At 40.8% G+C, this 24181-nt stretch overlaps 1 protein-coding gene across 6 annotated transcripts in view; it reads right to left on the minus strand.

The window, feature by feature from the left end:
* Positions 1 to 24181, minus strand: part of TBC1D32 (TBC1 domain family member 32) — a 196633-nt gene that overhangs the window by 79980 nt on the left and 92472 nt on the right. For all 6 annotated transcript variants that reach the window (XR_008313100.1, XM_053283712.1, XM_053283702.1 and 3 more), the window contains 3 exons: positions 22557 to 22675; positions 20400 to 20516; positions 17939 to 18027 (listed from right to left, as the gene is read on the minus strand). Coding sequence is in view for 5 of the 6 variants with exons in the window: in XM_053283712.1 (XP_053139687.1) it covers positions 17939 to 18027; positions 20400 to 20516; positions 22557 to 22675 (325 nt within the window). In the remaining variant the exon portion in view is untranslated. The remainder of the gene's footprint in view (positions 1 to 17938; positions 18028 to 20399; positions 20517 to 22556; positions 22676 to 24181) is intronic.

Below are 24181 nucleotides of genomic sequence, written 5' to 3' on the forward strand. Positions count from 1 at the left end.
ACAATTATCGGTGTTGCCATCAGCGGCGCACCTGATGTTGAGGGTTTAGCACTTTGATGTTCCCCCTGTGCAATCGAAGGTGAGGGAGTATGTGAGGGAGCTTGGTTGTCAACATCGACATCTGTTTCAATGCAGTCAATGTCGATGTTAATGACACGGTTGATGGTTTAGATGTCAACATCGACAGGTAGTGATGTTTGGAATTTGATGAGCCTGGCTGCTTATGCTTGCAAATCTTTATGGTGTTGACATTGACCATCCTTATTCACTGTTTCCAGCTTTTAAAAAGTCAAGTCTCCTTGTTCTCTGTTAGAAAGAGCTCAAGATACCAGGGGCAATGGAATCTGCCAAAGTTGCCCTAGATCCCAATGGTTGTCAACATTGATGCCATCAACGTCGACAGGAGCAGCGATTTTGGCATTGGAATTGGAGAGCAGTTTTGTAGAATTCAAAGACTGCCCAGAGACTTAAGTTTTGGGCGGATAAAAATATGTAAATAAATAAATAAAATAAAAATAAAAGATGGATTTCCCTGCTTTGAGTTTGCTTTGAAAAAGCTAAACAAATCTTGCAGGACTTTATGTTGTGTTGCTCTCTGGGGCAGATCAAGCATACGTTGTGCCTGTCAGAGGAAGGTAAAGTACACCTACAAGAAGCACACTTTTAAAATATTTTCTTTAATGTCCATTAGAGCAACAGAAAGGGGCAAGATGAAGGAGCAACCAGAAAGCAGACCATTGTCGAAGCCAGGAAATCACAATAAGAACAAAGTGTAAACAAAATTCAGAAGATAAACCGTAAAACTGTCCTTAGCCAAAGCCAAAGCACCAAGAAAAATATTTTTCTATCACAGGAACTGGGATGAAACAGAACCAATCCTTCATGATGAAAGCAGCGTGGCATTCAAGAAGGAACTGAGGAGAAAGGTGCTCTCCCGCCAAAAATAATGGACACACCACGCGCGTGATTCAGCAGACCCAAAGAGCTCCTCATGGAACTTGGAATTCTTCCGCAGGGGTTACTGCACATACATGGAACACATTTTGTGAGGGAATGTGGATCACCTCAAAGATCAAATGATCACTAGTGTTCACAGCTGACATTGTGACCAATGGAGCACACATTTGCGGGACTGCAGGGACGTACCAAGAGCCCTCACACAACTCCCTCAGTCCCCCTGTGAACATTCTATTGCACCAGAGCCCTTAGGGTTGAACTCTAAGGGCTCTGGCACAACAATGCAAAAGCATCAGGGAGTTGCACAAGGGCTCCCAGCATGTCCCCACAGTCTCCAAATTTGCCTGCTTCATTAGTCAAGGATGTCAGTCAGTAACAGGAACATTAGTCAAAGATGTCAGTGAGGATGTCAGTCATGTCTCTCACACACACGTCAAAAGATGGTTGCTTACAAAAGATTCATAACATTTCTGTTGAATGCCAATATATATATGTTAGAGAGAGCACACACAAACACAAGGCTGATAACAAAATCTTTCTAGCTTTTGTATGCTAATTTAACACCTGGAATTGAAAACAAAACTTTGCTTTTCCCAACCACTGCCAACCTATTGTGGATTATCATGAATCTAATAAAGTGAGTGCTGGTCCACAAAAACCTTTATTCCAAAATAAATCTGTTAAGTTTTAGAAGTGCCAGAAGGTCCTATCACATAGTTAATAAATTCAACGTGATCTTATCCATACCATGTTTTAAGATTATTGTTTTTATCAGTAAGTGGAAGAAGAATTCAATATAATATGGAAACAGACCCTGCTTTTCTTCTCACCTAAAGTAAATAAGTGTGCCGTCGACTCCTGACGCCCACAGAGCCCTGTGGTTTTCTTTGGTAGAATACAGGATGGGTTTACCACTGCCTCCTCCCTCACAGTATGAGATGATGCCTTTCAGCATCTTCCTATATCGCTGCTACCCGATATAGGTTTTTCCCATAGTCTGGGAAACATACCAGCAGGGATTTGAATCGGCAATCTCTGGCTTGCTAGTCAAGTCATTTCCTGCAGCAACCCTGATAAATAAAACTAATACAGGAAATTCAGTAATCACTATTTTTTAGTCCCTACAGCCTATTCATGAGTATTAATGTTTTATTCAAAAAATAAAAGATTAAAACTCATGAATAGGCTGATCTCCATAATCTTCAGACAAGCTCTCATCTGTTAGTATATTTCAAGGAATGATAGATTAATAAAATCAACACAGACATTTAATGCTTTCATAACGATTTATGAAACAAAAAGTTCTATTTTTATTACTTATGACCATGCCATGCTAAAATATTTCTATCATGAAATGCTTACTATGAATTACTTATAAGTAATCAATCCGGTGGTGGTGGTGGTGGTGGAGATATCACTAAGATGCATTCAGAAATCAGTGGCCTATATCCAGACTTGTGCTGTGTCAAAGTAATGCTTTTGTGCCTGTGCAAGGACACAGTATGAGATTTGAATGAGATTGCACAAAGAATGCAATGTCCATTCTTAACTAGTTCTTCTAAGAGGCTGACATTACACAACATGTTGTGCAAGAGGTTTCACAACCTCATACGGGTCTCAGAGAAGGTCCTCCACCAGCGATTGTGTGACACGGAGGAACACCATGTTGGCAGGATTATTCCCAGCCAGAAAGTAAAAGGTTAATCTCCCCTCTAGAGGTGAGAGGATGGAAGCGGGGTGAGGGGTGGGGAATACGTAAATGGATTCTCTGCATACCTGCTTTTGTGCTAGCTAGGCACAGAGACACAGACTTCACTCTCAATCCAGACATGTAACTCAGCTAAGATTTTTCTTATTTGCAACAACAACAAATATTTATAAAGTTTCTTATAGTTATTAACTATGGTTCTGAGTAGTTTTTTCAGAACCCAACCCTGCAAATAGGTTATGGGCCCCGTCAGGTACTGCTATAATCTAATCCAGTGAATTCTGAAGAAACTGAAGAAAGTGGTTTGCCTGGAGACAGTTGGCAGCCAACATGGATTTTAAGGCAAGCATGGAATAACTGGAACTATCAGCTGTGCAAGTTCAAAATGGAAATTATATTTTCAAGTAACATTTCTTATAGTTATTAACTATGGTTCTGAGCAGTTTCTTCCAAACCCAACCCTGCTAACATACCACAACATGTGCAGCTCCGCAAAGTCTTAAAACGTCTTAAAAGTGTGCACTATTTCTCTAGGTGCATTAGTGCAACAATACTCCAAATGCCAACCAGTGTGATATCAAATTATTTTTCACAAATTTCCTTTTATGCATGGAAGCTGTCTTTGACAGAATATTTGCTGTCAAGGAAGCTGTCTGAAGAATATTTGCAGAAGGCAACCAATGGTACAAAATCTGAATATTTTTAACTCACATTCAATGACCAAATCTCTATCAGAATACTTTTTAAATAAATAAATAGATAAATATTTTGATGGTTATTTCTAACACCAGATCAATTTCCTGGTCTGATGTTAGAAATCCTAAATTTTCCTCACATACTTAGTTGCTAGGGCATTGTGCATTTGGTTAATTCACCAAGACTATTGAAAAAGACTGTTTGAAAACATAGTTATAATTTCATAAGGATGGAAAATATGTTCTACTTTGTTTTCTAAACAAAAATCAGACGTACTGCAACATTCAGCACAGATTGCAGTAAATATTCACAGAATTAAAGGTGATAGGCTGAATACATGTTAACTAACATTTGACTGTTAGAACAACCATGAGTAAGTCTCCCAGAAAAAGAATACTAGTGGTGAAGAGGACAAAGTACTTTAACATACCTATTTCTGGTGTTAATTAATATTATTCAGTACATAATTTATTTATTATTTTTATTATTATTATATTATACTATACCAGGCCTTCCCTAGTTTTCTGCAATTTTATGAAGCACCTCTTTTCTTCAACTGCTTTTGTTTACCTCCCCCATCCCGCAAAGCCGCTTCCTCCTTTTTCTTTATGTGCTTGCCTATTTAGATTGTAAGATTGTTCAGGGAGGAATCCTCTCATTGTTAATTTTTATGTATGTACAGTAACTTGCTTCTTAGCTGCTCATTGTCGGGCCATATTTATGAGGGAGTTGGGATTGGGCGGCACTGTTTTACAGTGGTTCTGTTCCTATCTCTCTGGAAGATTCCAGAAGGTGTCACTTGGAGACTGTTGCTCTGCAAAGCAGGAGTTAATGAATGGAGTTCCACTAGGCTACATACTGTGTCCAATGCTTTTCAACATCTACATGAAACTGCTTGGAGAGATCATCAGGAGATTTGGTGCAGGGTGTTAGCAATATGCTAATGACATCCAAATCTATTTCTCCAGATCATTATGCCATCAGGTAATGACATAACTTCCCTAAATGACTGCCTGAGGACAGTAATGGGCTGGATGAGGGATAATAAACTGAGATTGAATCCAAATAAGATGGAGGTACTGTGTGTGTGTGTGTGTGTGTGTGTGTGTGTGTGTGTGTGTGTGAGAGAGAGAGAGAGAGAGAGAGAGAGAGAGAGAGAGCGGGGGGTGGGTGGGTGGGTCAGAATTCGCGAGATGGTTTAGGTCTGCCTGTTCTGGATGGGTTACACTCCCCCTGAAAGAACAAGTACGTAGTTTTCCGGGATCTAAAACTCTCTCTGGTCTCTCAGGCTGAGGCAATGCCCAGGGACACTTTTTATCAGCTTCAGCTGATAAGTCAAATTTCTGGCAGAAAATGACCTTAAATACAGTGGTACATATTCTGGTACCCTCCAGGCTTGACTAGTGTAATGTTCTCTATGTGGAGCTGCCTTTGTATATAATCCAGAAACTACAGCTGGTGCAGAATGCAGCAGCCAAACTGGTGTCCGGGATAACCTGAAGAGACCGTATAACACCAATCTTAAAAGAACCGTACTGGCTGCCGATCTGTTTCCGAGTGAAATACAAAGTACTGGTTATTACCTATAAAGCCTTGAATGGCTTGGGTCCAGGGTATTTAAGAGAGAGCCTGCCCTGTCATGAACCCTCCCGTCTATTAAAAGTATCTGGGGAGATCCAGTTAGGGCTACCCATGGCTCATTTGGTGGCTACTCAGGACCAGGCCTTCTCTGGCTGTCCCGGAGCTCTCAAATGCACTCCCTGTTAATTAGAGTTTCTCCATCCTTAGCTGTTGTTGTTTTTTAAAGACCCTTAAGACACACCTTTCCCACCCGGGATTAATTAATTTTAAAGGGGTTTATATCATAATTGTTTTAATCACTTTCTCCTGTTTTTATATTATATTTTAACTTATGTACACTGCCTATGAATGCACATGTCAGGTGGTATAGAAATATGATAGACAGATATTTTTATCTCATGGGAGGAGGCAGCAAAGGAAAGTGCAGTATGTGTTCATATGTGTTCAGGCATTGTGGTGACCTTAGGTTGCTGTGCAGTGGAGCAAACTTGCCCCATCTCCCACTGGTCCAGGGCACATGGTTATTCAGAAGAAGCCAGTACCCCACTCACTAGAATGAAAATAGTCACAAACCTATCCTTGCCTTCTTGGACAACATGCTCAACTATGGCCAAGGGCGGGGTGGGGGGGGGGAGCAAGCAAGCAAAGAAAGCAAGGAGAGATGAACCAGGCTTGGTGCAAGCCTATTCTTGCTCAGATGCAGAACACGGGCTTTGCATGCATCAGACCCACATTTAAATCTCAGTTAAAAAGGGTTTCAGGCATAAGGGCTGGGAAAGGCATGTACCTGACAATGTGAAGAGGTGCTACCAATAACAGGCAGTACCGATATATCACCCAAATCAGCACAGAGGCAGCTTCATAGATTCAGTATTTATCAGAGATAATGCCAAACTTTAGGCACAGCTGAGAGGAAAAAGAGCAGGGCTAAGTAAGGTGACCCAGGCACAGAGTAAGATGTATGCTCATACTGCAAGCCTTGTGGTATGTTCTTCTGGGCTACATAGCTTAAACATATCCAGATGAGACCCTATGGTTCATAGAAACATATATGCAAGTGTTCAGAAAGTAGTTTGAGATACATTACCAACGATCTGGCTGTTGGTAACATATATCAAAAAGTGCCATTACTTTCCAAAATACTGCTGTAACTGAATATCAGATTGCAATTATGACTGGTGCAACATACAGTCAAACTCGAGTGTGCACAGAACACATGTGGTGGTTTGGCCAGAATTCAGACTGAACCGCTGCTCTGTGAACCGGTTCATCAGACCAACTGGCTGGGTGAACCGATGAACCAGCTCAAACCAGTTCATGATCAAACTGCTTGAACTGCCCAGTTTTCGGTGGACCGGTTCAACTGCGAACTGGTACATGCACGCCCCTTTGGGCTGCCACACAGTTCTCATCAGGGCTTAGCAAGCCTTCTATGCACAGTTAGATACTCTCCCAAGCAGCTGCAACTGTAATTTGTGTGTAGAAATTCCTTTCCTACCTCCACACAGACCAAACAAGAGTGGCCGTACTGGGAATATGACCTCTACCCATCTCTCTTTCTTGATCTGCAAAAGGAAGATGAGCCAGAGCTGCTCCCCAGAGCTTTCTCCCCAGTCAAAGACCATGAAGACCAACTACAAAATACCCAATAAAGCAAATGAACTAAACTAACTGAGGTTTTTTGTTTAAAAAGAGGAGTCTTGGCAGATGCCAAGATTACTGGAAGAGAATAACGGTTTTAATCCAGATAATGTATTTTCAAAGCAGATAATCTAATTTAAATCCCTTATGCACTAAAAGAAAGCCTTGTGGCACTCCAGGTACAAAACAAAAGCTAAAGTTAACTGGAGGCTTGTCATTATTGTTCAGGCAGAAGGACATGCACATAGTCTAATACAAATGACTTTAGCCTATTTTCTCAGGAACATGCTGGGTTGCTTTCTTGGAGGTGGGGAGCAGGGAAAAGCTACACACAATTCATTGTTGTCAGGGAGCTAGGAAGCAGAGTTCTCTAGTTCCTTATAGTTTGCAGCTCAGTTCCATGATCCAGGAGCCAAAGGGAACTCCAATGCTCAGGCTCTGCAGCATTCAGACTTTATAGATGAAACATCTGCCACTGCTGCAAACTCTTCCTACCAGTCCTTTCTACCATTGCAACCCTTGGGGAGAAAAATAGTTTGACAGCAGTTCAACCAGGTGTGATGATGTTATGGACTCTTGCAATAAAATTAATTTTACAAGAGCTGTTTTGATACTCTGGAAGGGAGCCTTCCCTTCACAAGAATCATGTATCAAGAGCCAGCGTGGTATAGTAGTTAGAGTGCTGGACTAGGACCGGGGAGACCTGAATTCGAATCCCCATTCAGCCATGAAACTAGCTGGGTGACTCTGGGCCAGTCACTTCTCTCTCAGCCTAACCTACATCACAGGGTTGTTGTGAAAGAGAAACTTAAGTATGTAGTACACAGCTCTGGGCTCCTTGGAGGAAGAGCAGGATATAAATGTAAAAATAAAATAACAACAACAAAAAAATGTGACAGATATTGGAATAACTTTGATATTCATTCTGATGTCTTAATTGTGGGCCACTGGGATCAAAACAGTAAAGAAACCATATGATATACAAATTCTTTAAATGGTATTGCCTAATACATAAAAAGAAGGCAATGGGAAATAATAGGTTGCTTATAGGAATGTGCAAACTGATTCGTATACAAATTGATTTGTATCTGAATCTAGCTGATTTGGGTGATTTGGAGACAAAAAAATCACACCTGTGGTTCATTGGCTAGATTCGGGTACAATTCGAATCACGCCTGATTTGATTCAAATCGATTCGAGATTCAGATTCCTCCTATTAATTTTTCCAGATTCCCAGCTTTCATTTTAAAAAGTAAGCTAAGCACTAGCCCTTGTAGAAGTGGAGTTATGGAGCAAAATGTGAGGTCACTATTTTTCAAGTGTTTGGGTTCTTTGGTGTATAATAACTTTCCCTCAGTGAATCCCTACGAAGATTAATTACACACCTTCATTTCTTCTATTCATTTTGACTGTCTTTTGGACAGTGGAACATATGAACATAGGAAGCTGCCATATACTGAGTCAGACCATTGGTCTATCTAGCTCAGTACTGTCTTCACAGACTGGCAGCAGCTTCTCCAAGGTTGCAGGCAGGAATCTCTATCTCCCCTATCTTGAAGATGTCAGGGAGGGAACTTGAAACCTACTGATGCTCTTCCCAGAGCGACTCCATCCCCTGAGGGGAATATCTTACAGTGCTCGCACTTCTACTCTCCCATTCATTTGTAACCAGGGTGGATCCTGCTTAGTTAAGGGGACAAGTTATGCTTGCTACCACAAGACCAGCTCTCCTCCCATGATAGTGCCAACTGTCAACTGCCATGTGCCAACTACACCCCTTCTCACCCGCAAGACAGTGGGGTAATACTACTCAGTTTATGTTCTAGGATCTTTTTCCAAGTGTTTCAGCTCTTTAGTGTCTAATAACCTTTCCTCATAATGAATCTCTATGAAGATTCATTACACACCAAAGAGTCTAAACACCTCAAAAATTCCTAAAATATAAACTGAGTACCCAGCAGCTTGTGATTTGGGGGTAGTTGGAACATGGGATGCCACTAATTCTCCATCCCCACCTGCAAAACAGTGGGGTCAAAATGAACAGAAGAAATGAAGGTGTGTAATGAAGACAGCAAAGAATCTAACACTTCAAAAATACCTGAAAAATAAATTGAGCACCCCAGTGTGTGCGTGTGGGGTGGTGGTGGCCGTGTAGTTGACACATGGCCGTTGACAGTTGGCACTGTCCAGTGACAGTCAAAATGAACCGAAGAAATGAAGATGTGCAATGAATCCTCATAGGGATTCATTATGAAGAAAAGTTATTATACACCAAAGAATCTGAACACTTGAAAAATAGTGATCACACTTTTTGCCCTATAACTCCATGACTACAAGGGCTAGAGCTTAGCTTTTTTTTTTTTTTTTGGCGCTTTTTTTAAAAAAGAAAGAAAGCTGGAGATCCATGTTAGGATTAGAATATGGCGACGTCGATACCCCATTATTTCCTATGGCGGAAATGTTCAAAATCAGTAGAAACTAAAATAATTCATTAAAATTCAACCAAGTGTCCCACTGCCTTGAAATCTAGGTGGTAGGTGGGAACCATGGGGACCTACATTACACCCAAATTTGGTGCCCCTAGAACCTTGTTAAGTGGTCCAAATGATCCAAATCCGAATTGAATTAAAGCAAATACAAATCGAATCTGGGATTATTTAGGGGGGTAGATTTGGACACAAAACAAATCAGGGGTGATTTGTTTTGGGCACAAATTGAATTAAAAAATCAATTTGTGCACATACCTAGTTGTTTACCTGTAATTATTGTTCTGTGAGTGATCTGCAGGTATTCATAATAATGGGTTCTGTACCTGTGCAAGACCTAGCAGAGTAGACTTCTTTAGCTCCTCGTGCACTCTAACCACATTGCATGGCAGTGTGACAGTGGAATAGGTGGTTAGAGCGCCTTTACTGTCAGTTCCTGGATGACTGCCGCATGAGACTATCATCCTACAACTTGACATTACAGTGTTTGAAATACAGGCAAGTACTACAGAATAATATATTGCAGTGGGGAGGATGGGAGGGTCGTAAGAATAACTGTGGATTACTCGCAGATCAATAGTTACAGGTAAGCAACCTATTTATCTGTGTAGTGATCTTCATGGTATTCATAATAATGGTGATTACTAAGCTTACCCTGGAAGGGGGGTGCAGTATGCTACTGCAAGATCCTTTTCAAGACATGTCTCCCAAACTGCTGCAGCAGCCATTCACACATCCAAGGCATAATGTTTTACAAATGGCAGATTAGACGGCCAGGTCGCAGCCTGACAAATGTTTTGCATCCTCATCCCTGACATATGCATAAGGATGCATATGCCCTCATTGAATGTGCCTCTACAGTATGTGGTGTTGTCATTCCTTGAACACTATAAGGATTTGCTCCATCAACCAATGCGACATATGTTGACGTAAAATAGCCTGTCCCATTCATTTTCCTTTATAGGCAATGAATAAAAGGTTTGTTTTACGTATCTTCCTTATATATATTTCTCCAAGGTGTACCCGTCGCTAATCCCATGTGTGGGAGCTCTCGCGAGAGTTCGCAAGCCTGGATAGCAATGGGGATGGGGGGGAAAATGGAAGCGGCGGCCAGCTGGCCAGCGGGTGGGAAAGTGCCTGCCAGCGAGTGAAAGCACCACCGTTAGGTGGGGAAGGAAAGCGCTGGCCAGGCTGGCAGGCAAGGGAAAGCAGACTGGGAGGGGGAGAACGGACTGGAACTAGAGTGGGGGGAGGAGAACGGACTCGGGCTGAAGGGAGGGGATGATGAAGATGGAGAGGAGAGATGGGGAGAACTAGGGATGCAAATGCTCTGCGCCGGGTCAGTTAGTATCTTTTATATTCTCTAGACAGTACAGTAATGTCCTGTGTACATCCAGAGAATGCAACACAGTGTCAAAAGCAGAAGTTGGCTTTTGAAAGAACACAGGTAAGACAATATCAGCATTAAAATGAAAATGTGAAACAATCTTTGGTTCAAAAAATTGTATGTCAGTTCTCAATACAAGTGTATTTGGGTAAAATTGTGTATAAGGTACAAAGCTGTCAGCTCATTCATTCTGCTTGCACTTGTTATTGTTATTAGAAAGGCAGTTTTCAGTGTCACTAGCTTCATGAATGCTGTTGCTATTGGCTCAAAGGGGCAGTATAAAAGGTAGACTCCAGTATTATCCAGTAAGGTTATTCAGGCCTACAATCTGGGTGAGAAAATGAGGTTTTACCATCCCAGCCTGGTAGCTTAGAGGACAAAGCAGCTAAATGTACCTTAACTGACACATTGGCCAAACGTGACTGTTTAAGTGTATCAGATATAGAAGTATATCTCTAATTGAAACTCTTTTAGTTGTAAAGTTCTTTGAAGCATAGATTGTGAAACACTTCCATTTGCTTTTATATAAGATTTATATGACAGCAGATCCGGATGTGGAGGTAGTTGCATAGTTTTGCAGGACAGGCAGAGTAAAGTTGTAAACCACTGCTGTTGAGGCCCCCATGGTCAAAGAATATGTACCATGTGCCTTCCTGCAGAACTTTCGCAAACACCATCCCCATCAATGGAAGTGGGGAATAAATGTAGAATAGGTGATTTGTTCAAGGTATTTAGAAAGTATCTCCCCGAGACTGAAGGCCAAGACCTGCCCTTGAGCAATACTCCTTTAATTTATTGTTCTCCCTTGTGGTGAACAGATCTCTCTCTGGATGTTTCTATTTAGGAAATATGCAGTCCACATAGTCCTGGCGTACTTTCCCATGGCGGCTGAGACTGTCCACCAACATATTTAATTCCCCCTTGATGTGTATTGTTATTAGTTGCTCATTGTTCTTTTTGTACCGATTTCATATTTGGATGTGCAGAGAATGAGAAAAAGTGCTTCCTTGCTTGTTCAAATAAGCAATGGCAGTCGTGTTGTCCAACACTATCTTCACCACTTTAAAGATTTTAAAGCTAAAAGCACTGGCGTGAGCTCTAAAATGTATATATGCAAGTACTTCTGATTGGAATTCCACAAACTCCGAGTCCTGTGGCCTGCACAATGTACACTCCATCCTATTAAGGATGCATTGGTTGACAAAGTGGTGGTGGGAAGCAGTTATTGACAGATTGTTCTGGGATGTCCACCATCTCAAAGAGTTTTGTATGTGCATTGGGATTGCTACAACCTTTTGCTGGCTGTCCACATTTGGACGGTATATATTGAGAAGCCACATTTAGAGCGTGGTGTAGTGGTTAGAGTACAGGACTAGGACTGGGGAGACCCGGGTTCAAATCCCCATTCAGCCATGATACTAGCTGGGTGACTCTGGGCCAGTCACTTCTTTCTCAGCCTAACCTACTTCAAAGGGTAGTTGTGAAAGAGAAACTTAAGTATGTAGTACACCGCTCTGGGCTCCTTGGAGGAAGAGCGGGATATAAATGTAATAATAATGATGATAATGATGATGATATTGTTATTATTTAATAATAATAATAATAATAATAATAATAATAATAATAATAAGGCTGATAACATTGCACACACTGAAGTTAAAAGAAAAATGGGAAGTGAATACATTAGGAGAGTTAGAAAAATCCTAAAGTCCAAACTCAATGGCGGGAACACCATACAAGCCATAAACACCTGGGCTATACCTGTTATCAGATACACTGCAGGAATAATAGACTGGACCCAGGCAGAGCTAGAGATGCTAGATCGTAAGACCAGGAAAATCATGACCATCAATCATGCTCTGCACCCCCACAGTGATGTTGATAGGCTATACCTCCCTCGCAGCTCAGGTGGAAGAGGAATGATGCAAGTCCATCAAACAGTAGAGGAGGAGAAAAGAGGCCTTGAAGAATATATCAAGGACAGTGAAGAAGATGCACTCAAAATGGTCAATAACTAGAAACTATTCAACACCAATGAAACAAAGCAGGCCTACAAGAAAGAACAAGTCAAGAACCGAGCAGAAAAATGGAGAAATAAGCCACTGCATGGTCAATATTTGCACAGTATAAGTGGAAAATCAGACATCACCAAGACCTGGCAATGGCTTAAGAATGGCAACTTGAAGAAAGAAACAGAGGGTTTAATACTGGCTGCACAAGAACAGGCACTAAGAACAAATGCAATAAGAGCAAAAATAGAAAAATCAACAACAAACAGCAAGTGCCGCCTTTGTAAAGAAGCAGATGAAACCGTGGACCACCTAATCAGCTGTTGTAAAAAGATTGCACAGACTGACTACAAACAAAGGCATGACAAGGTAGCAGGGATGATATACTGGAACATCTGCAAAAAATACAAGCTACCTGTAGCCAAAAATTGGTGGGACCATAAAATTGAAGAAGTTGAAGAAAAGGAAGATGTAAAAATATTATGGGACTTCCGACTACAAACAGACAAACATCTGCCACACAATGCACCAGATATAACTGTAGTCGAGAAGAAAGAAAAACAAGTCAAAATCATCGACATAGCAATACCAGGCGATAGCAGAATAGAAGAAGAAGAAATAGAAAAAAATCACCAAATACAAAGATCTACAAATTGAAATTGAAAGCCTGTGGCAGAAAAAGACCAAAATAATCCCAGTGGTAACTGGCGCCCTGGGTGCAGTTCCAAAAGACCTTGAAAAGCACCTCAACACCATAGGGGCCACAGAAATCACCATCAGCCAATTACAAAAAGCAGCTTTACTGGGAACAGCCTATATTCTGCGAAGATATCTATAACAGCAGCAACAACATTGACAACAAAATTCTGACATCCCAGGTCCTTGGGAAGGACTCAATGTCTGGATAAAACAAACCAGTCAATATCACCTGTCTGACTGTGTAAACAAGAAATAATAATTAATTATTCTTTTAATTAATTGTTATTGGTATCGTTGTCCACCGCCTAGATTCTTTGGAGGAAGTGGTATAAAAGAAAATCTAAATAAATAAATAAATGTGTGAAAGCAAGCATCTTTTAAATCCAGAGTTGCAAACCACTCCTCCTTGCATAGGAGGGCCAGGATGTTTTGCAATGATGTCATTCTGAACTTTGTATTATTTATTTTTATTATTATTATTATTATTATTATTTCTTGTTTACACAGTCAGACAGGTGTTATTGATTTGTTTGTTTTATCCAGACATCGAGTCCTTCCCAAGGACCTGGGATGGCTGAATGTTATCATCAATACTGTTGGTTATTATAGATATCGTCGCAAAATATAGGCTGTTCCCAGTAAAGCTGCTTTTTGTAATTGGCTGATGGTGATTTCTGTGGCCCCTATGCTGTTGAGGTGCTCTTCAAGGTCTTTTGGGACTGCACCTAGGGCGCCAATTACCACTGGGATTATTTTGGTCTTTTTCTGCCACAGCTTTTCAATTTCAATTTGTAGATCTTTGTATTTGGTGATTTTTTCTATTTCTTTTTCTTCTATTCTGCTATCGCCTGGTATTGCTATGTCGATGATTTTGACTTGTTTTTCTTTCTTCTCGACTACAGTTATATCTGGTGTATTGTGTGGCAGATGTTTGTCTGTTTGTAGTTATTATTATTATTAATATTAATATTATTATTATTATTTCTATATTGCCTTTCCAAAAATGGTTCAGGGTGGTTTACACAGAGAAATAACAAATAAATAAGATGGATCCCTGTCCCCAAAGGCCTCACAATCTAAAAGAAACATGACACCAGCAACAGTCACTGGAGGTACTGTGCTGGGGGTGGATAGGGTCAGTTACTCTCCCCCTGCTAAATAAAGAGAATCACCACGATAAATGGTGCCTCTTTGCCAAGTTAGCAGGGGTAACCTACTATATTTTTTCCACACCTATATATATATTTCACACCTACATACTTGTTGGGAACATGCAAGTCCTTGATGGGTCTTATGCCCCCATCTTTCTTCGGAATTTGGAAGTAATGTGAATAAAATCTATTTCTCTGACTCTTCAATCTCAGAGGAGATTGCCCCTTTCTCCAATAATTCCTTCACCTCCTCGGGCAGCACAGCAGTTGCAGGTGTGTATTTTATGCTTTGGAAACATGGTTTCCATCAAAACTCTATTGCATAGCCCGTGGAAACAAGGCAACACGCCTATGTACTGTATCCCTTGTTATTTTGTGCCATGCCAGTGCATACTGGGCTAATCTTATGGTGCTTGATGGAGGTAATGGAAGTGCAGTTTGTGGTCTGGGTGAAAGCTCAAAGATTCTGTTTGTTAGCATCCTGTGCCTTACCACCGGATGCATGTTGTTTCTCCTTGGGATGCTATGGTCTTTTGGAGGTGTGTTGACACTGTTTATGGAAATCTCTTCTCAGTTGATCTGTATCCCTGGTTATTCTTGCTATAGGTACTGAATCATTGTCCATAGTGGCTGGTGTAGATGTTTTTGCAGTATACTTCCATTTTTTCATCTGCTCCATATTCTCATCTGTTGTGTCAGAGAATAGGCCATTGCCATCAAAAGATAAATGTTCAGTCTTATCTTTAATCTCTATCTGCAGATTAGTGGACCATAACCAGGCATGTCTGCAAATCAAAACACCTGATACCAAAGCTCATGATTCATTTTCTGCAAGATGCTTTGCTGTGTCTAACTGTTGCTTTGTTAAAGTTGCTGAATCTCATCAGGTAAGGTAAGCCACATATATCCTTTATTACATTCTCAAATAGTGTATGGTAGACTTGGCCATACAGGTAAGGTAATGAGTCATCTTTATTAATAAACATGCTGAAGAATACACTCTAGTGTTGCCTCTAACAGGGATTTCCAGATGTTTTTGACTACAACTCCCAGAATCCCCAGCAGCAATAGCTTTTACTTGGGGATTCTGGGAGTTGTAGTCAAAAACATCTAGGAATCCCTGTTAGAGGCAACACTGGTACATTCGACATCAACTAGCATCCAATTTACGACCTTCTTTGTCTGCAGGTGCAGAATGGTGACAAAACAATTTGCTTGACGTTGCGCAGTCAGTGACAAGTGAGTTTGGCAGAGGGTGCTTTATGAGAAAGAAATGGTCACCTTCCTCTATACGATAGAACCCCTCATGAGCTTTAGAAATTGGCGCAGCTGATGTCATCTCCGATGGTGATGTCAATGATGAGATTACTCTCGATCCAAAATCAGCACATTTTTTTTTTAATCAATGTTGGTGTCAGGTGAAAGCACCCCGCCTACTCTATACAAAATGATATACCGAAGGACCTCGAATTTCATGCGGGTTCCATTCCACGCTACACCGCAAATATGGAAACCATGAATATCGAGTCATTGTGGAAATGGGGAATTGGGGGTTAGGCTCCCAGTTGTCGGAAAACATCAAGAAAACATCAAATTTCAAGGGGAGAAATGTGGGGGGATGCTGTCTACCGCACATAGCTGCTCCCCAAGTCATGCTGTGCCCCCATATGCTTCCAAATCGGCTGAAAATTGCCAGGTTTTTTTTCCTTTTTAAAAAAAATGGAGCCATTTTGGAGGCTCCAAAACACAAAATGGGGACCGGAAATGACTTCTGGGGCCATTTCCAGTCACCCCCGACCCACAGATACACAAGGTTGACATGATCCCCCCCCATTTCCCCCCCTCCATATGCCGAGGTTGGGTGTCTATTACTTGACTGCAAAAACACGAATAAAGAAACTGCAGATAACGAGGTCTGCCTGTACACTGATTAATTCATATAAATATTTGAGACAAAGCCTTATTGTGTCATATCATCATTTCAACCAACTATATGTTCTGTTGAATGCCATAATATTTTATTGTAGAGATACTGGAATTAAGACTGGATTCACAGTATCCTTTCGACAGCCATTCTGCATAAAATATTACAAATTAAAAATGTATTTTAGCCATGACACCAGCTTTGGTATGGTTAACCGAAGGCCAGATTCATCAAACAAATGAACCTCACTCTGAGGAATGGCATGTGCAAGACAGATGTCATTGGGATAAAAGACTACCATGTACTGTCAAAGAGTTCTTCTGAAGCAGATTTGACTGGGCAAAAGGGAGTCATCACTGACAGTTCAGAAGCATTCACCTAGTACTATCATCATTTAAATGAGACAGAAGGGTTTTAGGGATCTTAAGACAAAAATCTTAAGATCCCTAGGCAGAACAGGGGCAAGCAGCAATGACTAAACAGCACTGCCAGGACTATGGAATGACAACAACTGGGACTTTCAGGATTCAGCATAGGAGTGTAAAAAATTCACTACAGAAAGCAGAGAAAAATGGAGCAAGAAGAAACCTCCCTATCTCATGCTAGCCACAGCTATTAACTTTGAAGCACTCTTGTGTTAGGTGAAGTATTGCCAGATCAGATAGGAGAAGATATGAAAACCCCAGGCATAATGAGCCCCTGGTGGCGCAGTGGTAAAACTGCCGCCCTGTAACCAGAAGGTTACAAGTTCGATCCTGACCAGGGGCTCAAGGTTGACTCAGCCTTCCATCCTTCCGAGGTCGGTAAAATGAGTACCCAGAATGTTGGGGGCAATATGCTAAATCATTGTAAACCGCTTAGAGAGCTCTGGCTATAAAGCGGTATATAAATGTAAGTGCTATTGCTATTTGTAGGAACAAGGATTCCATATGGCCTAACAGCTGAGAAACATCTACAAAACTTCTGCAACTGCCCAGAGAAGCTACAAGATCTCCTAGCAAGGAGCTGAAAACTTTAGGGATCCTATTCCCTCTCCCCCACCTCCCTCTATAGACCACTAGCACCTAATGAACCAGGATGGATAACGAGACATTGTCTAAGACCACAGCATAGCAGGGGTGAGTGAGCGAGCATATGTGTACCCACATGGTATGCCAGTATAGCAGAATGTGCAGATTGTGCCCCAAATAAATAGGTTTACACTCTGGAAACAACTTGTAGCAGACAGCAGGAAGGGCCACCCAAGGTTCTATGTAGCGTTTTAAGTCTCAAATGTGCTTGACTATAATGAGAGAGAAAGCATAAAACTCATTTCTTGTCTGCATAGTTTGACTGGTTTTAGTGTCTGCTATCCTGACTAATGAAGAGTATGGCTTTGAAGAATGTGGGGACATGATGGGAGCCCTCATGCAATTCCCCCTTTCCCCCTGCAAGCATACTGTTGCACAAGGTTCACTAGATTTCCAATTTTGCAGAGCCCTTCCAGCGAGCAAGTAGCTCAGAAGTCTCATGGCTCTTGCATAACAGTGTATTTGCAGGGGGAGTTGTGCAAGGGTTCCCACCATGCCCCCGCAAAGTGTGCATGTTTAATTAGCACTGCTAACAGGAAAGAGGCATCTTTTAAAAGCGGCGAATCTCTTATATTTAACAGGGGAGAGCAAATTATATGTCAGGTGAATTTGAAAACTGAGCATCTTACCTGAGTCCAAAGATATGTGATTGTTCATAATTGAACAGCGAATGAATTTTAGCATCTGTATTTACAATTACAAGTCTGTCAATGATATCCTGAAAAACAAAAGCCAATGTTTATCATTTTTGACATCTTTTATTGTGATCACCACTTTGAACAGACAACACTGCTACTCATTAACACTGTGTTTTAAGAAGTATATGACATAACTGACCAGAAAGAGAAAGTATGTTTAAGAAAAAGTATAGTTATTAAATTTGTTTGCAGAAAGCTCTTAAGCTGACAAAATAATATTAGTACAGTATTTTTGTGTATAAACTTTTAAAATTTCACTTCAGTCAGCTACTCTAATCCAAAACAATATTAACTATGCAGACTCATAAAAATAGTCATTATCAAGTATTTTGTATTAATACCCACTGCATTTATTTTTAAATCTGAGCATACATCAGGGAAAATACCACAGTGAATAATTGTAGAATAAGCTTCCTATAAAGGAAATCTGTTCCTAATTGGAAGTTTGCTTATTTCCTGAAACAAGACTATGTATACAGCCCTGGTAATGTGGAAACACTAGGGATCTGCAAAGAATGGAGAACTGCCAACTTATTAAAACTGTGTTGAATAAATACCTTTATTATGATCATTGATCAGATGTAAAATTGTGTTTTGATTTGAGCTTAAATCAAAGTACTCTGACACTTTAAATGTTTCACGAAGATCTCTGTCTGCAATGGAGCAAGCCTCACTCTGCGCAGTTGTAATTTGGGGAACTGCCAAAATTTCTACTCTTCTAGGATTCTCCCAAAGACTTATAGAGGGGTTAAGAGGATTCATGTGAGTGGCTAGAACAAAATGGATCCAGAAATTCAGCGTCATCAGTACTCTGACACCCAACTATATCCGTCATTTTCATCTGGTCCAATCAGCAATCTATTCCTTGTGCCACTATCTGAATGCTGCTATGGCTAAATGAGGGGGCCTAAATGGAGACTGAATTAGACAAGACAGAAGAGTTCATGACAGGGGAGTCATGTGACTGGCGAAGTGGGTGTGTCTATTCTAGATCTGGTCACAGTCTCCCAAAAATATCAGATTCACTGTGGGTGCGATCCCAGATGCTACTTTGCTGCTTTTTTCACAAAATGTCACGAGTTTCCAAGTCTGCATGTAACAAAATATTGCGCCGGAAGGGTTAATATATCAAAAATAGTATGCTTAAAACACTTTGAATATGCTAAAGAAATGCTAAGAATTTTTCATTATTATTATTTATCTATCTGGCTGCCATTATGTTTTCAAGGAGTGGCCAGCCAGTAAATCTTTCATTATTTAAAACCATAAACCATAACAAAAATGGTTATTTGTATGGTGGAGCAAGACATCTGCAGGGAAGATATTTAGCCTATTTTATAAGTTAAGAAGGATGTGGGATAGGAAGAGGGATAATTAAATACAGTGATATAACTAGGTCAGAATTACATACGCAATGCATAAAGTAAGCAACCAAGCACAGTATAAATTAGAGAGATAATGAACTGATGTGGTGAGTTGCAGGCTTTGGCAAAATATTCTGGCCCAATTTTTCTTAAAAACTCATATCTGAAAGCAGAACACCTCCACGATTTTCACAAGGCACAAGGTGATCCAACAACTGAACAGGAAGAAAGCAAAAAAATCCACTCTCCCAATGTTTGTGAATGGGAGGATTTGCATTTTGCCCTCAAAAGTATTAATTATTTTTTTCTCTCTCAAATCTGACAGGCACTCAATCACCTCACTTAAGATATGCACAAACTCATGAAAATACAGTGGCCTACATCCTAAGGGTTGCGTGTGTGAAATGCTTCTGTGTTCACACGGGCAGAGCACAGGGGGTGGCTGGGGTCAGATACCCCTTCCTTATTCTGTAGCTGCCTGCATCTCTGAAAATGTGTCCCTGAGGATTGAGGGGGGGTGGGGCATGTCAGAGACATCATTTTGAGAAACACAGGTGGCTGCAGAGCAAAGGTGGGGGTTGTCGAAAATGGAATGGAAGCGTTTCCCGCATACAACACTCCATTCACAGAACAGAAGAGTTTCTTTCCTGCATACTATACGTAATTTGAATGTAGGCCACTGATTTCACATTATATAAAGAAGAACGTTATCAAATCTTTTGCTTACACATGCAATAAAAGATTTGTGATAAGACAAGAGAGAGCAGTATCTGCAAATTATTTCAGTATCACATTTTCCCCTATAACTGTAGCGGGTGTGTGTGTTTGTGTGGATCACATTGGGTACTGTGTGTATATGCTGCCCTCATGCTGCATGCGATAAAAAGGAACTGAAAAATCTATTCAGAATTTAGCAGAAATTTCTACTTTGTAGAAAATCAAACCTAATTAACTTGCGGACAAAATGGCTAAATATTTATTCTACTGAGATTTTTCTTTTTTTTAAAAAGATGATAAAATTTACTTACTATAGTATCTGTAGGGACCTCACGAAGAGAATATTCTGGTTTATTAGGTATCTCTTGATCACCTATCAATTCATAAACCGCAGGGTAGGATAACAAGTTTATCAGAGCCAGAAAAGACTAAAGCAGGAAACAGGGCAAGACATGTTAATTGATATATAGTTTAAAACCTTGTTGCAATCCTTATCATTACAATGGTCTTGAAAAAAATAAGACATAAAATACAAAGTGTCAGCCTTTAATTGGGCCAACTTCTGTCAGTGTGGATGTTTTCAAGCTTTTGAGTTACACAAAATGGAAAAAAAAGATGAAAGACATCTGCAGTACACCTACAGAGGAAGATCCAATGCACACAGTTGGGACAGACAAAGACCTCACCTTACTAAAGGTGAAAAATTATTTACAGACAGTCCCTGATGAACAATTCTTTTGAAACATGTTGGACAGCTGGCAGAGCACAGCCCTTAGTTACTCAATGAGACTGGTACGGAAGACAGTATGTCCACAGCAGTTATATCACCACTGTCCTTATCTGCCTCCTCAAGAACATCTACATCCCTGGCTTTGGGGTAGGAGGTGGCCATTTGGATAACAGCATATTTGCAGAGTGAATAGGTGAAGTTCTATGTATGTCTACCTTTCTCTCGCCCTGAAAAATGTACTTTGCAAAATAATCATACATTTCTATATACTGTTAAACATATAAACTGGCCCAATAAAAATCAGTGAAGAAAGTTATTGCTGTGTCACATAAAGATAGAAAAAATATAAAACATAGAGAGAACTTGATGCTTCACAGAACAACTTTCTATAAAACATCAGGAGCATCCATTTTACTGTTACTTTTCAAAATGCACATTTAAATTACAACAAAGAAAGCGTTAGTTGCTGAGATGGTGATATTTGTAAAAAAACTTGGATCATGACTTTTATTTGGGCACCATTTTATTCTGGATAATTGTTTTTATTTGTAGATGTCAGTAATTGCATTCTATGCAATGGCCTCTGGCTCATACAATAAAACTGATTGACCGAAACATTGTCACTGAAGTTGAAAACATCCTGCGGTGATTACACATAACTCTTCTAGATCCAACTGAAATACACTGTGAGGTCGTTCACGTGTCCAGGCAGGTGGGGTGGCAGGGGAGTGGGAAGGCTGGTTGTGCCCATCTTCTCCCCAGACAGGTGCTTGACTCCTGCTGGGAGTGTGGATCATGCTCCCAGACGATCTGCGCTGCATGCCATAGCGCAGAGCTCTGGAAGCCAAGACGATGCATCCCAGCCTCTGGAGATCCCACAATGCACTGCACTATATGCACGATGCATTCGGGGATTCACCCAGAAAACTGGCACTCTAGGCACCCATCTCTGTGTCCACTGGGGCTGGCACGCAGCTCTGTGTCTATTCCAGCCAACACACAATCCCAGAGCCTGGGTTGAGGGCATATTTGAGCCCTTAGCCCTAGCTAAGAACCAGGTTTCAAAGCGGGGCTAGGAGGCATTGCCCCACTGGGATTGGGCCTGATCCCAGCAGTTCTCACATTCATTCATTCATTCGATTTCTATACCGCCCTTCCAAAATGGCTCAGGGTGGTTTACACAGAGAAACAATGAATGAATGAATGAATGAATGATATGGATCCCTGTCCTCAAAGGGCTCACAATCTAAAAAGAAACATAAGATAGACACCAGCAACAGCCACTGGAACTGTTAAACATGCAGCTTAACCCAGGCTGGGCTTCTCTAACCTGGTTTAGGGTACGTGTGAGAATAGTCTCTCTTCTCTTCAGGCTATATACATATGTGAGAGAGAATACAGTGGGACCTCCTTTTGAGTAAGCATGCACAGAATTCCACTGTAAAAATATGAATGTTAAACCATCACAGTACCTCTTTTTTAATTTAATTTAGAAAGTCAGACTGTATCCTTACTATCATTTTTAACAGGAAAAGTCCTACAATAAGTAGAAATGAATCACAACATGGCAGACTACTCTCATGCTATTTGCTTTTCGAACCCTCAGCTTCACCATAAACACCCAAGTTAGAAATGGGAAAATACAGGCAACCGAATGAAATTCCAAAGAAAAATGTTGATTTAATAATAATCTTCATGCATAAATATACAAAAACAAAATTGCACAAAGTCAAATCACCTTTTGACAGCTTCGGTCAATGGGATCCACTGGTGTCGATCTAGGATGAGTTACTCTGATATCATCTCTTCCACACTCTAGAACACCCCACAGTTCAGTAATAAGTGCTTTTATAAATCCTAAAAAGAGAATCCTTAATTTTATTCACAAAGACTATATCACATTATCTCCAAAGCATCTTTTACCCAAGATATATTTCACAATATAGTAGGAACAGTTGTTGTGGTCACCTTCTCATCTCAGCTGGTGTTTTTGCTCAAGGCTCCATATGCACTTTATTCTGAGATAGTCAGTAACTCACCAAAGAAGTTTTAACTTTCCCCCCAAGTGATCCTCATGGTAACTGGATAGAGTGAAATACTGTGCCAGCCTGACATCTGCAACACTGAGCAACATTGTATGCATGATATAAATATAGAAGATATTTAAGCCCTAATATTTATCCACTTTCCTCTAGATAAAGAGATAGCAACTGGCAACCTGACTACAGAAGAACACATATAAAGAGCAACTATTTATTTATTGTTACATTTATACCCCACCTTTAATTAAAAAAATCCCAAGGTGGCTGGGGATTGTGCAATCCACAACTATGGGGGATGTGACTGGGCTTCATGCCATCCAGTCCCACTACATGTGTACTGTTGCACAAAATGGGCAAAACATTCCCATTTCTGCCTGTGTTCTGGAAGTGATCTGGAAGAGAGGAGACACATCACTGACCCTCAGCAACTTGTTTCCTCTGTTCCAAATTGCTTCTAGAACACGGGCAGAGTGGCGATGTTTCACCCGCTTGCATAACAGTGTACATGTAGAGGGTCATGGCCTAGAACAGAATAAATTACATTTTTTGTTTTGTTTTATGGCAAATAGATCAATATTAGGGACACTCCAAGTGTCAAAAACTATAGAGAGGATGGAGTCATTCAGTTCCCACTCATAGAGGGTTGAAAAAGAGATATCCCTACTGAGTGAGTCAGCTAGAACATTAGCCTCCGCTTTAACATGGATGACAATAGGATGGATCTCAGTAGGCACCATTCCCACAATTGTGGGGCCAGGTTATTCAGGGATCTCAAGACTGTCCCTCCTTGATGGTTCAGGTAGGCAATAACCGTGGTGTTATCAAGAGTAACCTGAACCACCTGCCCTTTTAGTACAGGAAGGAATGCCTTAAAAGTGAGGAAAACCGCCAATAGCTCTAGGAAGTTAATGTAGAGCTCCTGCTGATGGAGGTTCCACAAGCCCTATGTCCACAAGAGACCACAATGTGTGCCCCAGCGCTGTAGAGAGGCATCAGTGGTGACCGATGTTATGGGGGTCAGAACATAGAAAGGGACACCTTGTGACAAGTCAGGCAGAGCCCACCAAGTAAGGTCCCAAAGAACAGCATCAGGTATTACTAACCACTTCATTTGACTGTCCAGGTTTGGTCTAAAGCAGTGATTCTCAAACTTGGGTCCTCAGGTGTTATTGGACTTCAACTCCCATAATCCCCAACCAAAGGCCACTGAGGCTGGTGATTATGGGAGTTGAAGTCCAATAACACCTGAGGACCCAAGTTTGAGAATCCCTGGTCTAAAGACAGAGAGCAGCCACATTTGAAGTCTCCACATTCAAAGGCA

Source organism: Hemicordylus capensis, chromosome 1 (assembly GCF_027244095.1).
Source record: "Hemicordylus capensis ecotype Gifberg chromosome 1, rHemCap1.1.pri, whole genome shotgun sequence".
In the NCBI taxonomy this organism is placed as follows: domain Eukaryota; kingdom Metazoa; phylum Chordata; class Lepidosauria; order Squamata; family Cordylidae; genus Hemicordylus; species Hemicordylus capensis.